The sequence below is a fragment of the Physeter macrocephalus genome, chromosome 19, assembly GCF_002837175.3.
Source record: "Physeter macrocephalus isolate SW-GA chromosome 19, ASM283717v5, whole genome shotgun sequence".
Classification (NCBI taxonomy): Eukaryota; Metazoa; Chordata; class Mammalia; order Artiodactyla; family Physeteridae; genus Physeter; species Physeter macrocephalus.
In genome coordinates, this window is record NC_041232.1 from 19,060,551 (window position 1) to 19,077,440 (window position 16,890).

At 40.0% G+C, this 16,890-nt stretch overlaps 2 protein-coding genes and 1 non-coding gene across 9 annotated transcripts in view; all 3 read left to right on the forward strand.

Annotated features, from left to right (window-relative positions):
- Positions 1-9,823, forward strand: part of DENR (density regulated re-initiation and release factor) — a 12,894-nt gene extending 3,071 nt beyond the window's left edge. Inside the window, exons 3-8 of the mRNA XM_007117179.4 lie at positions 2,018-2,037; positions 2,744-2,828; positions 5,096-5,179; positions 7,898-8,014; positions 8,905-9,044; positions 9,153-9,823. Coding sequence (XP_007117241.1) covers positions 2,018-2,037; positions 2,744-2,828; positions 5,096-5,179; positions 7,898-8,014; positions 8,905-9,044; positions 9,153-9,197 — 491 coding nt within the window. The 3' untranslated portion in view covers positions 9,198-9,823. The remainder of the gene's footprint in view (positions 1-2,017; positions 2,038-2,743; positions 2,829-5,095; positions 5,180-7,897; positions 8,015-8,904; positions 9,045-9,152) is intronic.
- Positions 6,725-6,859, forward strand: LOC112064142 (small nucleolar RNA SNORA70). Its single transcript, XR_002891392.1, has one exon. It is a non-coding gene; the product is annotated as a small nucleolar RNA SNORA70 (small nucleolar RNA).
- A 1,881-nt stretch (positions 9,824-11,704) lies between the features above and the next one.
- CCDC62 (coiled-coil domain containing 62) overlaps positions 11,705-16,890 on the forward strand; it is a 27,514-nt gene continuing 22,328 nt past the window's right edge. The window contains exons 1-3 of one of the 7 annotated variants that reach the window (XM_007117172.3): positions 11,705-11,907; positions 12,948-13,002; positions 14,661-14,853. In XM_007117172.3, the coding sequence (XP_007117234.2) occupies positions 14,763-14,853 (91 nt within the window). In that variant the 5' untranslated portion in view covers positions 11,705-11,907; positions 12,948-13,002; positions 14,661-14,762. Of the gene's footprint in view, positions 11,908-12,103; positions 12,286-12,367; positions 12,785-12,947; positions 13,003-14,660; positions 14,854-16,890 lie in introns of those variants that run through there. The other 6 variants (XM_007117176.4, XM_007117177.3, XM_007117175.3 and 3 more) reach the window with 6 other exon arrangements.

The following is a 16,890-nucleotide window of genomic DNA, read 5'->3' on the forward strand; positions in this document are numbered from 1 at the left end:
AACGGGAGAGGCCACAACACTGAGAGGCCCGCATACCACAAAAAAAAAAAAAAAAAAGAAAGAAAAAGAAAAATATGGGGGCATGGTTTAATATGGTATCTTCATATTAAAGATCGAAGGAAAAGATAGGGGGTAGAGGGAAAAGGAGGGGCTGATTGGAGCAGATTGCTGGTTGAAGTATAGTGAGAAACAAGGGTAAGTAGGATGGGGTCATTTCCGGGGAGATATATGTCTGCAGGATTGAGACTTCAGAATCTGATTTCAGTCTGAGTTTGAATCCTGGCTTAGCCATTTACTCACTGGTGACCTTGGTCAGTTCCCTCATCCATAAAATGGATAACAGCTTACTTTAGAGGGCTGTTGAGAAGAATAAATGAAATATTCCTCCCAAAGGCCCCATCTCCTAATATCATCACATTGGGCATTAGGATTTCAACATGTGAATTTTGAGGGACGCAGACATTCAGACCATAGCAGGAGGTCTCATGGACAATGGGGCTTTGTTCATCATGTCTCATCATGTCAGCGGATACCTAATGTCAGGTTGTCCCACTGTTAGTGATGTGAAGCTGGTGACTGCTCGGTCTTTTCCTTGAAAAGCTGCAGTTTACAAATAGTGAATCATTTGTGGAGGGAAATAGACTGTAAAAGCAAATAATGTGGAATTTGGAATATTTGTCCCACTTTTTTTAGTGTATTAGAATTTTACTGAACCAAATATTATTTGAAATGGTGTACTAAGTATTATGGTTTTAGTATTTGCTGTAATGGTATTTAACCTATTATTATATCCTGCAAGTATGGCTGAATATCTGTACCTACTAGTATTTGAACTTGAACTGTGAGGATTAGAGAGCTTCTGGTTAAGCAGGAAGCTTTAGTAGAAAGAACTCTAAACTGAAATAGAGATGGTAGATTCTAGTTTTCTGCCCTACGCCACCTTTGGCCTTGGATAAGCTATTTAACCTTTTTCAGCTTCATCTGTAAAAGAGTGATGATGGGCTGGCACACAGCTGCACTGCTTTTATATGTTGTGTGGTCTAATATAGTGGTTAAGAGCATGACCTTCAGAAACAGACCAGGGTTCAAATCCTGTTCTAACCAGATGCAAATGAGTTACTTGTTCTAAGTCTCATTTTTCTCATTCATAATACACGTATGGTAATTCTTACCTTATAAGGTTGTGACAATTGAACATAATAATATAAATCATAGCAAAGTGCCTGGCATGTGCCCAATATATGGTAAGTGCTGTTATTATTAATGGTGTACCACCCCTCCTCTCCCTCACAAATCTCAAGGTGTTGTCACACTGAACTATTCCATTCCTCACCTTAAAAATAAAAATAAAGTAAGCAGTTGACCCAGTAATAGAGTTACAGTGAAAATTGGGAAACCCTTTGAGTTTTTCTAGTCCTTTAGCCTTTGCAGGCTATACGGTGACAGGATTGAACCAACCTTCCTTCTAAGGAAGGAAATTCACAGTGTCATGGTCTTATGTAGCATAATATGAAAAAAGAAAAGGAAAAGTATATTGCAAAGAAATGGTAACAAAAGTGCTACTGAAGTCTGTAAATGTGTTAGTATGAATAAAAAGTAGCGGCTGTTTTGGTGAAGTTATCAAAAGAAATAACCAGCTCCATTCAACCTTTGTTGTATGGAGAATTGTTCCCATCCTACCTTAGTTTCAGACCCATTGAGGTTGTTGTGGTAAAACCTTAAGACATGCCAGATGGTATAGTTTGATCTACCAACTGAAGAAGACATTGTTCTTTAGATCCAAAAAAAAAAAAAAATTAAGATAATATCTCTATTAATCATGTGCCATTTACCTCAAAAAAAAAAAAAGTGCATGACAGGGTAGTATTTGAAAAGTGGTACAGGAACGTTACAGGAAAAAACAAATGAAGCATTTTGTCAGATTAAAAATAAAAGTTGTTGTGTGCTGTGTGTGTGTGTGTGTGTGTATGTATTTATTTATTTACATTTTCAAATCTTTTTTTCTCCCCATCCCCAGTCTGTTCATTACCAACAGAGGTAAGTCCTCCTAAAATTCTTATTTTCTTTTTTAACTTCTGCGTTTGAGGTCATTGATTTTAGAGCTAGCTTGGGAACTTCTTACTTTTCATTTTCTGTTATTTGATGGCAGAGTTTCAACCTTTTTTTTTTTTTTTTTGAGTTTCAACCTTTTATAGAGAACTTTGGTTTAGAATAATTTTATGGTCCTACAAATTTTTCTTTAGACTTTGAGTTATATGAGTGCATCTTTTGCACTTGGCTATACATAGTTTGAATTTTGACATGGAACTCATGAATAGTCAGCTAATAAAACGAGTTAAAGCCAAAATTTAACATCCAAACAGAGAAGAGAAAGCATAAATTATGTGTAAGACTTTCTGTTGATAAGCTTCTAAGTCAGGCTCTGCGGGCAGGTCATGAAAATGAGACACCTATGTGTCCAAAGCAAGAAAAACACCTGCTCCTTTTTGTCTGTTTCCTCCTTTTTCTAATGGCCTTTCTGTTTGTTGGAGAGGAAATAAATTGCTACAGTGAGGAAGTGTCTTTTAATTTTTAATTTCTTATGGGACATTTCCTGGTTGAATACAGATTTCCTGTGGATAAGATGTCAGGTGGGAGTAGTTGGTTTTATGATTCTATATATAGCAAGCACAGGGAATGATTTTTAATTAAAATGATTAAAAATGTACTGTTGTGACTCAGTTTCTTCTTTTTCTCCCTCCAGTACTGTGAATATATGCCTGATGTTGCTAAATGTAGACAATGGTTAGAGAAGAATTTTCCAAATGAGTTTGCAAAACTTACTGTAGGTATGAACATTTTTTTCCTCTTTCATCAAAGCCTATATACCTGAAACAAATGCAACATGCATTTGTTTAGTAGGATATTACAGAATTATATCTGTCTATGTCTATTAACTTTAAAACTGTTTTAAGTTCTTGCGTTAAAATTCCTTACATAAAATCACGGACTGTGGGACTTCTCTGGTGGTGCAGTGGTTAAGAATTCGCCTCCCAATGCAGAAGACTCGGGTTTGATCCCTGGTCAGGGAACTAGATCTCACATGCATGCTGCAACTAAGAGTTCGCATGCCACAACCGAGGAGCCCGTCGGCCACAACCAAGGAGCCCACCGGCCCCAACTAAGACCCAGCACAACCAAAAATAAATAAATAAAATTAAAAAAAAAATCACAGACTGCTTCATGTGTCTTATCTCTGAGAACAGGATAGGTCAAAGTATTAACTTTCTTACGTAAAGAAGAGTAAATGACTTAGGGGCGTATATTTTCTTGCATTCATTTAACAAATTTTTTTTTAATTTTTATTTTTGGCTACATTGGGTCTTTGTTGCTACGCACAGGCTTTCTCTAGTTGTAGTGAGCAGGGCTACTCTTCGTTGTGGCTCACGGGCTTCTCATTGCAGTGGCTTCTCTTGTTGCAGAGCACAGGCTCTAGGCGCACGGGCTCAGTAGTTGTGGCTCGCGGGCTCTAGAGTGCAGGCTTAGTAGTTGTGGCACATAGGCTTAGCTGCTCCACGGCATGTGGGATCTTCCTGGACCAGGGCTCGAAGCTGTGTCCCCTGCATTAGCAGGCGGATTCTTAACCACTGCCACCAGGGAAGTCCAACAAATTACTTTCTGTAAGCATAGTGTATGCTATACACTCTTATTGGATGCTGAGCATAAAGCAGTAAACAAAAGACCTACTCTTTGGAAATTATATTCTAGAGGGAGAGACAAAATAAGTAAAACAAGACAAATGAAATAAGTACATTAAATTAGGATAAGCAGGGAATGGAGAGATAAGAATTGTTGGGGAGGGAATTTGAAATTTTAGGTAGTAGCCCTGAAAGATTTTGCTGAAAAGATGGCATTTGAATGAAGACCTAAAATAAGTGAGGGAGAGAGTCCTTTGGATGACTGGGAGAACAACATTCCAAGCAGATGGTGCAGCCAGTGCAAAGGCCCTGAGGCAAACACTTACCGCTTACAGACAGCATATTTAAAAAACAGGAAGGAGGCATTTGTTTCTGGAAGGGAGAAGGGTGGGAGATGAAGTTGGAGAAGTAGTGAAGGACCATGGCTTAAACGCCAGGTCTCAGGTTTCACTCTGAGTGAGGTGAGCTATTGGAGCAGTTTGAGCAGAAGAGTGATGTGGTCTGACTTTTGTTTCAGCAGTGTCTCTGGCTGCTCTGTTAAGGATAGACTGAAGAGAGGCATAGGCAGCAAAGCAGGGAGACCACATAGGTGGCTCCTGCACTGATCTGGTCAGGATGATGACGACTAGCATGGTAGCAGTGGAGACGTGAAGAGTGGTCAGATTCTAGGCACGTTTTGAAGGTAGAGCTGACAGGGTCTCCTGAGCTGTTGAATGTGGGATGTGAGAAAAAGGGGCAGCTAAATTTTTGACCGAAGCAACTAGAAGAATGGAGTTGCTGTTGCCAGAGGTAAGGAAACTGCAGAGGAACAGATTTCCTCAATTGGCTAAAATTGACGGCCTCTCTTACAAGATTGTTAAAAATGAAGGCAGTAGCAGGGAGAAGGGAAATCCTGGGCTGGAAACAGTCCTGTCATGTATACCCAGTGTTATCCCACTATTTGCTGCTTTGATTTTCAGATAGTTTCCGTGAGACACAGCCCCTGAGACAACATAGTCGCTGTCCGTGATTGGATAAGAACCCTCAAATCTGATGTAACAGTCTACATGGTGGGCCCTGAACATGACTTGCCTAGGACATATCTTCCTATTCAGGACCAGACTTCCTGTTAACAGAACTAGTATGCTTAGATGCTCAGTATTCCTGTGGAGTCTTCAGTGTTCTCTGCTCCTTTAATGTAGCTTAAAAAATTGTGATCCTCACATATCAAAGACTTGGTTTTGTCTTCTATCACCATATACTTATCATAATGACTTCAGAATTAGGCTTCATAGGAATCTAGCAATATAATCGCTTGCTTTATAAATGTTACACTCATTTGTTGGTAAAATACCTTATATGTGTTTGAGGTTCCTCAAAGGTAATTTTTTAACTAATGAAGTGATGTTAATGCTTTTGGATTTTGTTTTTACATCTAGAAAATTCACCCAAACAAGAAGCTGGAATCAGTGAGGGTCAGGGAACAGCAGGGGAAGAGGAAGAGAAGAAAAAACAAAAGAGAGGTGAGACCTGAATCCATGATTTGATGTACACAAACATACCCTCCTTCTGCTTGAAGAAATAAGAAATGAAAGCATTCCCAAAGTGAATAACATCTACCTGTTACTGTAGTTCTATGTGAATACCATACAGAGGGATACAGGATCATGTTCTCAGGATGACTGGGTTTCGTATGAATCGGGCTTTATCAGTAAATTGGATCTAAGAAAATACGCTTCATTTGCCATATATATACATAAAAAGCATCCAGCCAGTTTGCTTATGACTTAAAAACTTTGTTACCTTATTAAAGTACCTGCGTATTCTATTTAATTAGAGTGAGGACACTTAAAAAAGATTTTGTTCTCTCGTTATTTCTGTCAGCTCAGTTGAATTTTTCTTTTTACAGCTGTTGGCATACCTGTTTACCTCTCCTCCTCCTAAAATGAATTCCTCGTGCCCTGGATCGTGTCCCCACCTGTTTCTTCTTCCTGAATTAATTCTCCCCTGGGACTAAAATTAGCTTATAAATATATTTGAGGACTTTGCATTAAAAAAAAAAAATTCCCCCAAGAGCTCATCTCTTTCTTTGCCCTATTCTCCTCCCCCTTCCCTTCTTGGCCAGACTTCCTTAATAAGACTAGACATACTATCCCCCTTTCAGTTCGGTCATTGAGTCTTTGCTCCTCAGTTCCTCCTAACCTGACCTTCATGCCACTGAAACTCCTCTAACAAGGGTCACGAACGGCTAGGTGATTGCTAAGTGGTAAGAGCATCTCATCTGAGCCCTCCCTTCTTGAAGTGTTGTACTTCCTCCCTCATTCTCATTTCATTCCTCCTCAGCCTTCTGTGCAGACTTCTCCCTTGTATCCCTTAAAAATTGGTGTTTCCCAGGATTCTGTCCTCAGCCCACACCTTCTCATTCTGCATATCCTCCCTGGATGATTCCTCCACATCCTTAACTTCTGCCACCACTCTACGCTTACAATACCCAAATTTATATCTCTAGTCCTGGCCCATGTCTCTAGACTAGAAATGCGCATATGGTCTCACAGGTACTTCAAACACAGCACTTCCAAAGTAAACTTACTAAGTCCCAAATCTGCATCTTTTGTTTTCTCCATTTTGGTTATTAACAGCACAGTTTATCCAGTCATCTGAGCCAGAAACCTGAGACCCGTCTTAGGTTCTTTCTTTTTGACCCTCTTAATCAGTTCTAAATTCTGTCATTTCTTCTCCTTCCTCTGTTTATCCTGTGCCTAGTGGCCATTACTGTTGCCACTGCTTTGTTCAGATTTTGATTAAGTTCTGCCTGAACTAATGTAGGAGCCTCATCAGTGGGCTCTCTACCATTGCTCTTCACAGACCCACCCTCCACACTGCATGGTGATCTTGACAAAACATAACTCACTAATTTCACTCCTGCATAGTCAGTTGTTCACTGGCTTCTCTTTGCAATATAAAATGACAGAGCTTGTGCTATTCCTTAAATTACTGGTATATAATCTTTGCTTTTCTGGCTTCCTTTCTTACGTATCCATACACGTCCTTCATCAGCACAAGTGTATTTGCAGCCAATTAAGCCGACTGTGCTCTTTTCCCCGTTGGGGCCAGGTGTGCAGTGGTTGCAACCGGTAGCCTCCTTGATAGTGTATGCAGCCTGTTGGCTGTATGGGTTGCCCTAAGGGATATTGGAGACAGCCCTTTCCAGTGGACATTCACGTCTGGCATGCTGTCCCCAGTCTAGGCTCCAGGTAGATACGCGTGGTGCCTTTGGAAAGCCCCAGGGCACAGTGGCCAGGGTCCACTCTGGTCACGTTGGCCAAGTGATGTCCATCCGCACCAAGCTGCAGAACAAGGAGTATGTGATTGAGGCCCTGTGCAGGGCCAAGTTCAAGTTCACTGGCTGCCAGAAGATCCACGTCTCCAAGAATTGGGGATTTACTAAGTTTAATGTGGGTGAATTTGAAAACATGGTGGCAGAAAACCGGCCCATCCCAGATGGCTGTGGGGTCAAATAGATCCCTAATCGTGGCCCCTGGACAGATGGCGGGCCCTGTGCTCCTGAGCGCCATTGTCCCCTCCTTACGCCCACCAGTAAATCCTACTTTCCTGTCTCTCTCCCTCTCTCTCTCTCTCTCTCTCTCTCTCACACACACACACACACACACACACACACACACACACACACACACACACACGTGTAGTTCTCAAATATAATGCCCTTTCTTGTCTCTTTACTTGTTTCCCTTTCCTGGAATATCCTTTTTATATCTCCCCAGCCCTTCTCCCTTCAAATGGACCATTTCTTATTCTGCAAGCACTTAGATGCCTCTTCCTCTAGGAAACTTGTCCTGTCCTCTGGAAGCAGAGTTAGCCATTCTCTGCAAAGCTTGTGGTAGTGCCATATTCGTGGATCCTATTACAGTATATATCAGGTTGCTGTACTCAAACTTTCTGTTTCCCTGCACTAGACTGAGAGTCCCTGGAGGGCAGCAACTATGTTCTTGTTCTGTTCATCTTTGTGTCCTCAGCCCTTAGTGCAGTGCATGGCACATAGTACTTAATAACTATGGATTGAATGAATACTCATGCATGTGTTTATTAATTTTGTATTAGAAAAAGAAACTTTAGAAATTAGTATTTCATACCTTTTGAAAATTAATAAATTTAGAGACAGTATTCTCTATTTATGATAAGAACAGAACAACTAATCCTGAGCTCTTTTATAATAAATAAAGGTGGAAGGGGTCAAATAAAACAAAAAAAGAAGACTGTACCACAAAAGGTTACGATAGCCAAAATTCCCAGAGCAAAGAAAAAATATGTAACAAGAGTGTGTGGCCTTGCAACTTTTGGTGAGTCCAAGCTTAATTATGTTTAAAATGTGTGAACTACATTCATTCATTTCATTCTCTCTTTTTAATCTAGTATCATGAAAATTTTACAGTTCTGTTTTTTGCTAAGAAGATACAAAATGAGAGTTTGCATTTCTAACTATAGGTTCAAAATCAAATTTTGAAGCAACTTAAAAATCTTTTGCACAGGGGACTGGTTTAACTTCTTCCTTTCCAGAATTTCTGTTTGGGCACGTTTTGTGTGGAATGAGGAGGGCTGGATAGGTTTCCCTGTGAAGTCTGCCAGCACTGCTCCTTGTTCCCTGCAGTCTCGGTAGCCAAATGGTTGCAAAATGACCTGTCCCTTGTGGGGTGACAGTAGAGGGTGAGGGAAGGTGGTTAGTGGCAGAATGTCCTGCCTCAGAGCCCCTTCAGTTCCTGGAAGACTTGAATGAATAGTGAAACCACGGTGATTGGGTTCCTTCATTTGACAACATGGAGTGAAAAACAGTCACTAGACCACATCATAAATATTAGGCTTGTTTCTCTGCTGTAAATTTTTCTTCTGTAAAAAGGGATAACCAGAAGAACTTCATATACTTGGAAGTGTATATGTAATGTTGGAATTAATGTGTTCCTGGATTTATTTTGGTCTTACTATATGAGTTAGGAATAGTGTGGATGATCTTATTTTTATGTACTGAGGCTTTATTTGACCTTAAAAATATAAGTTGAATTGTTAAGATGACTGCCTGTGGGTAGTTTGTAATTATTGTTCTGAAAGCAACATGAAATCCATCAACACAATCTGTTTTATGAATTTAAAATGCAGATTAAATTTCAAGATGGAAAAATATCTTTGACATATGATTCCAATTATAGTCTTGCTATTTCTTTTTTTAAAATAACAGAAATCGATCTTAAAGAAGCACAAAGGTTTTTTGCTCAGAAATTCTCCTGTGGTGCCTCAGTAACAGGGGAGGATGAAATCATCATTCAGGGAGACTTTACAGATGACATCATTGATGTCATTCAGGAAAAATGGCCAGAAGTGAGTATTTGGAACATGTGCATCTATAGAAATAAGTTATTAGGGCAAGTTGCTTCTGTGTTAGTTGATAACCACAACTCATGAAATGTAATTATTTTTATTTTACAGGTGGATGATGATAGCATTGAAGATCTTGGAGAAGTGAAGAAGTGATTTTGAAAATTTGTCTGTATTTAAAGATCTGAACTGATTGTTGATATGGCCAAAGGGAGAGAGGCCTTTTAAAAAATATATATATATTTATCCTACAGTAAAACTGTAGCCTACCCTCACCCTTGGCATTTTCACTGTTCTGTACAGGGCTGCTTGTTTTTTTTTTTGTTGCCAAAGTCTGATAAACAGGAGAGACTGTCATGCTTATGCATGAAATAGAATTTAGTCAAATAAAAAATTTTGGTCATTTGGTACTGACTTTTCTCTTTCTTTTAACTTTTTATTTTTGGAAAAATTAGACTTTCTGTGGAAAGCATTTCTGTTGATTATTTTTAAATAATCATGATTTCATCAAATCATGATTTTTTTTTTTTCTTTTTTTTTGGTTGTTAAGCTGAGTGACACTTTGAAGAATTTGAATTTGGCTTCATCACCAGTAATAACTGTCTCCTTGCTTCTTTGGTGTGATAGTTCTGAGATGCTTGAGCATCTCATGGATCTGTGGTCGAATCTGCTTCATTGTCACCAACCAAGTTCACTTTGTGGGCCTGTTAACATTGTTGGCAATAGTTGATCAAGCTGTTCTGGAGATTATTTGGTGAAGTATATTAAAAGCCTTAAAACCATCTGCACTGTTTGACCCGCTTCTTGACATTATCCTAAAGATAGAATGTCTTGCTTAAAACTATGGATGAAGGTGTTCATCAAAGTGCTACTCATAATATAAAATTGCAAATGATAAAGATGAACAATTGGGAAATGGTTAAAGAAATGATGGTTTGTCGTATGGTAGAATATTTGCATATATTTTAAGATATTTTCTAAGAATGCTTGGAAAGGTGTTTGATAATGTTAAGTAGGAGGTCAGACCCCCAAATCCATTTTATACATTATTTTCATCATTGTTTTGAGTGGATAGGCCTCCAGGGAGGCTGAGTTCTTTTTCTGACTATAAATTTATGTAAAATTCTCCTAACCATTTGAAAATAATATACACCATTGCTCAGTATAGTCTGGGAAATAGCAGTTAAAATGTGTTTTTCTTACAAGAGAAACAGTGACAGTGAATCTTAATGAGTACATTAAATGAATTTAAAATCTGTTTTTATAAAGGTCTTATGTCGGGTGCTACAAACTAAAAAGAAGACTCATGGTATTTTAAATAGCTATAGACACCTTTAAGAAAGTTAGAACCCATTGTTTATTGCCATGCAAATTGCAATCTTAAATGAATTAGTGGGTTTTTAAATAATTGAAATCTTAGAATGTATAATAAAGATGTAAGTTAAGAAAATGAAATTCTGCATTAACTGTGAATTTAGCTAAATAAAATTATCTGACGAAGCAAATTTATCCACCAAAACCATTTGGTATGTGGTTATGTGTGTATTCTCTTGGTGCTGGAAGATGTCTTTGTGCTTGTATCAACACGTGTGACTTCATGTAAAGATTCTTAATGTTCACAGTTCTTGGCAAATGCAGTTTCAGTCCATATATAGCCAGCAGTGGATGGTACTGCAGGAAAATGCAGGATTAAAATCGTCCTTGTGTATAATATGTGTGAATCTTTTTCTTTAACCTGACATTTAAAATGCAAGAGTTTAATCTCTGATTAAAATGTGTAGTTCAGGGGGTGTTCCCTGGTGGTCCAGTGGTTAGAGTATGGCACTTTCATTGCCGTGGCCCGGGTTCAGTCCTTTGTCGGGGAACTGAGATCCCACAAGCTGTGTGACGTGGCCAAAAAATACATAATATATATACATATATATATATATTCAAGGATTGAGTTTAATTCATACATTCTGTGTATGTTTGTGTTATGTAAATGCTTTAACAATCTAGTATTTTTAGCAAAAAGAGTACTAACCTTTAAACAGCCTTACCATTAATATGTAAGAGATTTGCAAAGATTAAGCTGGCAACTTCAAATACAAATAAAGGTTTTTTTTAATTTTAACAAGATTTTATTTAACACAGTATACCCCAAATATTATTATTTCAACATGACAGTTTTGATATGTAGTATTTTATTCATTTAAAAAAATAGATGCTGGCAACGTGATTTTAAATTTTTTAGTTATTAAATAGAAGCCCCAGTAAATCAGCTGTCACTTAAGGTGTAATCCATGGTAGATTTCTCGCTCTTAAAGATTGATAAGGGGCTTCCCTGGTGGCGCAGTGGTTGAGAGTCCGCCTGCCGATGCGGGGGACACGGGTTCGTGCCCCAGTCCGGGAGGATCCCACGTGCCGCGGAGCGGCTGGGCCCGTGGGCCATGGCCGCTGAGCCTGCGCGTCCGGAGCCTGTGCTCCGCAGCGGGAGAGGCCACAGCGGTGGGAGGTCCGCGTACCGCAAAAAAAAAAAAAATAACTAAAAAAACAATTTGACACATTTGTAAGTTACAACTGTGATTCTCAGTTTAGAGCTGTCTAATGGGATGGCCAGCAACTGACCATTAACTACCAGGGGTGGCGTCTGCCTCCATCTGTTTGCTGTTTGAATGCCAGGAAGTGTTCTCCTTGCCCGGTGTACACAGCAGCCAGAGCAACCGCGCTCACAGTTTAGGAGGGAAAGGGGGAAATAAGTAAGCGAGCACATGGTCACACGCCAGGGCGACGGGGCAGAAACAGCCCTTCATTTGCTCCGTCATTCCCTGGGTCATGGTGAAGAACGGTTCTTTGCGGGCCGGGATAATGGCTTTTACATCTCCAGGTAAACCATTCGAGAGTCCCCTGGCCCGGATTTGGAAGAACAAAACGCCAGGAGTGGGGCGGGGGCCGCGCCCGACGAGGCCGAGTGGGAACCGGCCTCCTGCGGGGTCTTGCGGGCGCCGAGGTGTCGCGAGAGCCGGGGCTGCCGCTCGGCTACGCCGTAGGCCGAGGGGGCCGGGCGCGTTCCGCGGGGCTGGCGGTTTGGGCGAGCTTGCTTGGGCCAGCGAGGGCGCGGGGCTCCGGGACTCGGGGCTCGCCCCTGCCGCTCCGGGTAGGCGCGCCGATGGCGTTTCTAGCGTGACGCTGCGCACACCGACTCTCTCCGGGGGCGGAGGAAACACCTATGAACCCTTCGGCCTCCTTCCTGGCCGGGCGCCAGGTGAGCGGCCGCTGCTCCGCGCTTCCCATTTCCGCCGGCGCGTCCCGGGGAGAGAGGAGAGCAGACCGCGGGGAAGACGTGCATTGGGGTTATTTCAGGAATCGTTTCTGCTTAAAATTTAAAACAATACCCAGGACGCAGAAGGAAAACGGAGCGTCACATCAGTTTCCTTACCATAATGAAAATGGGTTGTTCAGCCCAGGCGCAGAGTCGAGTCGCGAGTACTGGGTGCTCACTCTTTAACGATAACATTGGGCATTTGTAGAGGTGCTTCTCTATATACCTCCTCGCTTCCTGCGCTTCACAGTACCCTGCGAGTGGAGCAGCACTCTAATAAACCGTTTTACCAAAAAGTCTTGAAAGTAAACTTGCCCAGGATTTGCATTTGTCGGTATAGGATAAGATGAACGTGTTTTGCACGCTTGCCCTGTTGCTTGTTTCCTGTATGAGAAATACGTGCTCCTTGCCGGTTGCTGTGTCCCCAGCCACTTGGCGCTCGGTAAATATTTATTGAATGAGTGAGTGAGTGAAATGGCTTACCAAAGACTGGAATTCAAGTCTTGTGGCTTGGAATCCCTTGACTCCAAATTCCATTTTCTCTGTTCAGTGAGAAACTGTAATTCACTCGTCATTATTATTTATTTACAAATCTTATTTTTCAGAAAGCAATAATGATGTACATGGGCCTCTGGTGAACTTTAAACTACTGTCTCTAAGGTAGAATTCTTAAAGTAACACTTTTAGTTTTGTTTTTTTTTAATTGAAGTATATAGTTGGTTTCCAGTATTGCGTTAGTTTCGGGTATACAGCATAGTGATTTGGTTTTTGGGTTTTTTTGTTTTGTTTTTTAGTTCTTTATTTCATAGAGGGGGACAGTTCCATACTTTGGAATGTGACTTACAATCTTAATAATAAAATATTGATAATATTAGCTAATGTTTGTTGGTCGTTTATGATAGAACAAAATTATTTTAAGGCAGGACAAGAAAAAGTTAACATAAAGTTTTCTCTGTCGTCTGAGCCACTGCTTCCTCCCTTTGGTGTGTATTGTGCATCTGCATTATACATTAACTAGATCCTTTTAGAAGACGTAGGAATGCCTGCTTGCCAAAAAAAAAAAAAAAAAAAGGCTGTTTTCTCCCGGTGCCAGCAAGGAACTCCTTAGGAGATAACATTCCTTTCTCAATCCTGTAAGGGGTCACTATGACCCACTACTTGCCTTGTATGCGCAGATCTGCATTGTGTAAAGGTCAGTATATTATTTTGATGTATAGCCCTTTGTCTTGAAAGTGTTTGAAACTGTGTTTTGACCTTTTACAGGCAGAACAGTTCTCAGAGCTTTCTGAAAGACTGTCTCCCAGGTTATAATCTTCAGCTTGGCTCAAATAAAATTTTCCACTTCTTTCTTAGATTGACTATTGATGAATTTTTAATGACATTTACAATGGTGCCAAGTACTGTGAAGTGCTTTACAGAGATTATCTTGCTTAATCCACACAACTCTAAGAAGTTAAAATGCTGCTATTACCATTTTACAGACAAGGAAATTAAGGCTTAAGGACATTAAGTAACTTACCCAAGGTCTTAGAGCCACTAAATGGCTAATTCTGGATTCCAACTTAGGTCAGACCAACTTCACTGCACTAGACTTTAAAATGATGTATGCTTAAAAGGAGTTATCGTAGATAATTTTGTTAAGCATGAAAATGGCATCATGGTTATATAAAAACGTTCATTTTTAGAGATGCATACTAAAGTATCTAAGAGTAAAAAGTATTTTTTTATCAACAACAAAAAGAAAAAGGAAAATTGAAACAGATGTGGCAAAATCTTGATAGTGGTAAGAAAGACCTAGGTATTGAGCAAATGGGAGTCTATTGTATCTTGTCTTCTGTGTATATTTGAATTTTTTCCTTTACAAAATTTGTTTTTAAGTAGGTATGTTGAGTTTGGATCAGTTACATTTAAACAGTAATTACTTCCTGTTTCCCTTTACTTGACTGCCTTAGAATTTCTGGGGCAAGCTGAGGGATAATATTGTTGATTGATACAAGGAGAGGGTTGACAGCAAAGCAAAAAAAATGCAGAAATGGGTTTATTTGTGATTAACCAATGGAGGTTTTACAAATGGTCCCACTCTTTAAGAGTGGTGTAAATGGTACGACAGAAAGTGATAGAGGCAGAGTGAACAGTAGGTGTGAACTTGCTTTACATATACATAATTTTGACATCATGTTATAATCAGTGAATAAAGCATAGTTAATTTAACTACCTTGAATTGGCAGCAAAAGTAGGTATAATTGTTTGGAAAATATTCTTTGGCCCATTTATGTTGATTAATTTTATCCTGACGTGAAGCCACTTTCTATGTTTAGAACATTGTGTCAGAAGTTGAGATTTCCACTATCGAGAAACAACGGAGAGAGCTACAGCTGCTCATTGGAGAATTAAAAGATCGAGATAGAGAGCTCAATGATATGGTTGCAGTACATCAAAGACAACTTCTTTCATGGGAAGAGGATCGGCAGAAAGTGTTGACTTTGGAAGAACGTTGCAGCAAATTAGAAGGTCAGACACATATGCAGCAGCATCTGTCATGCACTTGTATATGCCAACACGTTAAAAGGGCTCAAGGGAAAGATAGGAACATCTCAACACAATCCCTGCTGCACTGGAGTTTATTTTATTTCTTATTTATTTATTTATTTTTGGCTGCGTTGGGTCTTTGTTGCTGCACGCAGGCTTTCCCTAGTCGCGGCGAGCGGGGGCTACTCTTGGTTGCGGTGTGCCGGCTTCTCATTGCCGTGGCTTCTCTTGTTGTGGAGCATGGGCTCTAGGTGCGTGGGCTTCAGGAGTTGTGGCTCGCGGGCTCTAGAGCGCAGGCTCAGTAGTTGTGGCACACAGGCTTAGTTGCTCCGCGTCATGTGGATCTTCCCGGACCAGGGCTCGAACCCGTGTCCCCTCCATTGGCAGGTAGATTCTTAACCACTGCGCCACAAGGTTAAGTCCCTGGAGTTTATTTTAATTGAAGATAGGACGACATCATGAACACTCACAACAGAACAAACACAATGTGAATTAAAGTAGGGCAAGCGAAGTACTTAACTGTAGAAAGAGGGCTGGGCAGCTTCAGTCAACATGGAGTGTCAAGAGTGGACCTGAAGGAAATTAGTTTTGAGCTAAAGTATGAATGAAGATGCCACAGAACTGGCCATTTCTCTTGAACTGACTCAAAGATTTTAAACTTGGTATTGAACTTGATCTCAAATACCTAAAATAGTCATCTTTTAAAATTAGAGCAATCTTAAAAATGGCTTACAAAAATTTCCTTTTGTACCGTATTTTAACTATCATCCCTTTCGTGCTGCCCTAAAGTCTGAATGTTCTATTGACACTGCATTAATAGTAGAATGTGCTAGAGGGGAAAATACTAGATCTGTTTCATAGAAAGACAACACTATATCGCCTTCTTTTTTACTTACATTACACAAAGGATTCTGTAAATGCGACAATCTAAATATGAGTAATTTTTCCATTTCGTTGATGACCATCTGATTTTATTCTGCCCACACCCACCCACATGCAGATACACATAAATGCAGTATTTAGTATGATTGTACGTTAGATGCAGTATATCTTATATAATTAATATCTTTTATATAAACATATTAAAGAAAAAGATAACATTATATACAAGCATACCTCGTTTTATTGCACTTTGCAGATATTATGATTTTTAGAAATTGAAGGTTTGTGGCAACCCCGTACTGAGCAAGTCTATCCGCACCATTTTTCCAACACCATTTGCTCACTTTGTGTCTCTGTGTCATATTTTGGTAATTCTCATAATATTTCAAACTTTTTCATTATAATTATATTTGTTATGGTCATCTGTGATCGGTAATCTTTGATGTTACTACTACGACTCACTGAAGGCTCAGATGATGGTTAGCATTTCTTAGCAATAAGTTATTTTTAAATTGAGGTATACACATTGTTTTTTGGACATAATCCTATCGTACACTTAGTAGACTACAATATACTGTACACATAACTTTCATATGCACTGGGAAACCAAAATATTTGTGTGACTTGCTTTATTGTGATATTCATTTTATTGCGGTGGTTTGGAACCGAACCTGCAATATCTCCGAGGTCTGCCTCGGAGATAACTTATCATCAGTATCTGGTTTTAAAATGAACAAGACAGGGCTTCCCTGGTGGCGCAGTGGTTGAGAATCCGCCTGCCGATGCACGGAACATGGGTTCGTGCCCCGGTCCGGGAAGATCCCACGTGCCGCGGAGCGGCTAGGTGCCCGTGAGCCATGGCCGCTGAGCCTGCGCGTCCGGAGCCTGTGCTCCGCAACGGGAGAGGACTGCGTACCGCCATAAATAAATAAATAAATTAAATAAAATGAACAAGACACCTGAATAGGCATTTCATGGAACACTGAATGGCCAATAAATGTACAAAAAAGTTCTCATTCTCATTAGTAATTAGGGAAATGCAAATTAAGACCATAATGAGACTTTATTTTTATTTTTATTTTTTTTTGGTACGCGGGCCTCTCACTGCTGTGGCCTCTCCCGCTGCGGAGCACAGGC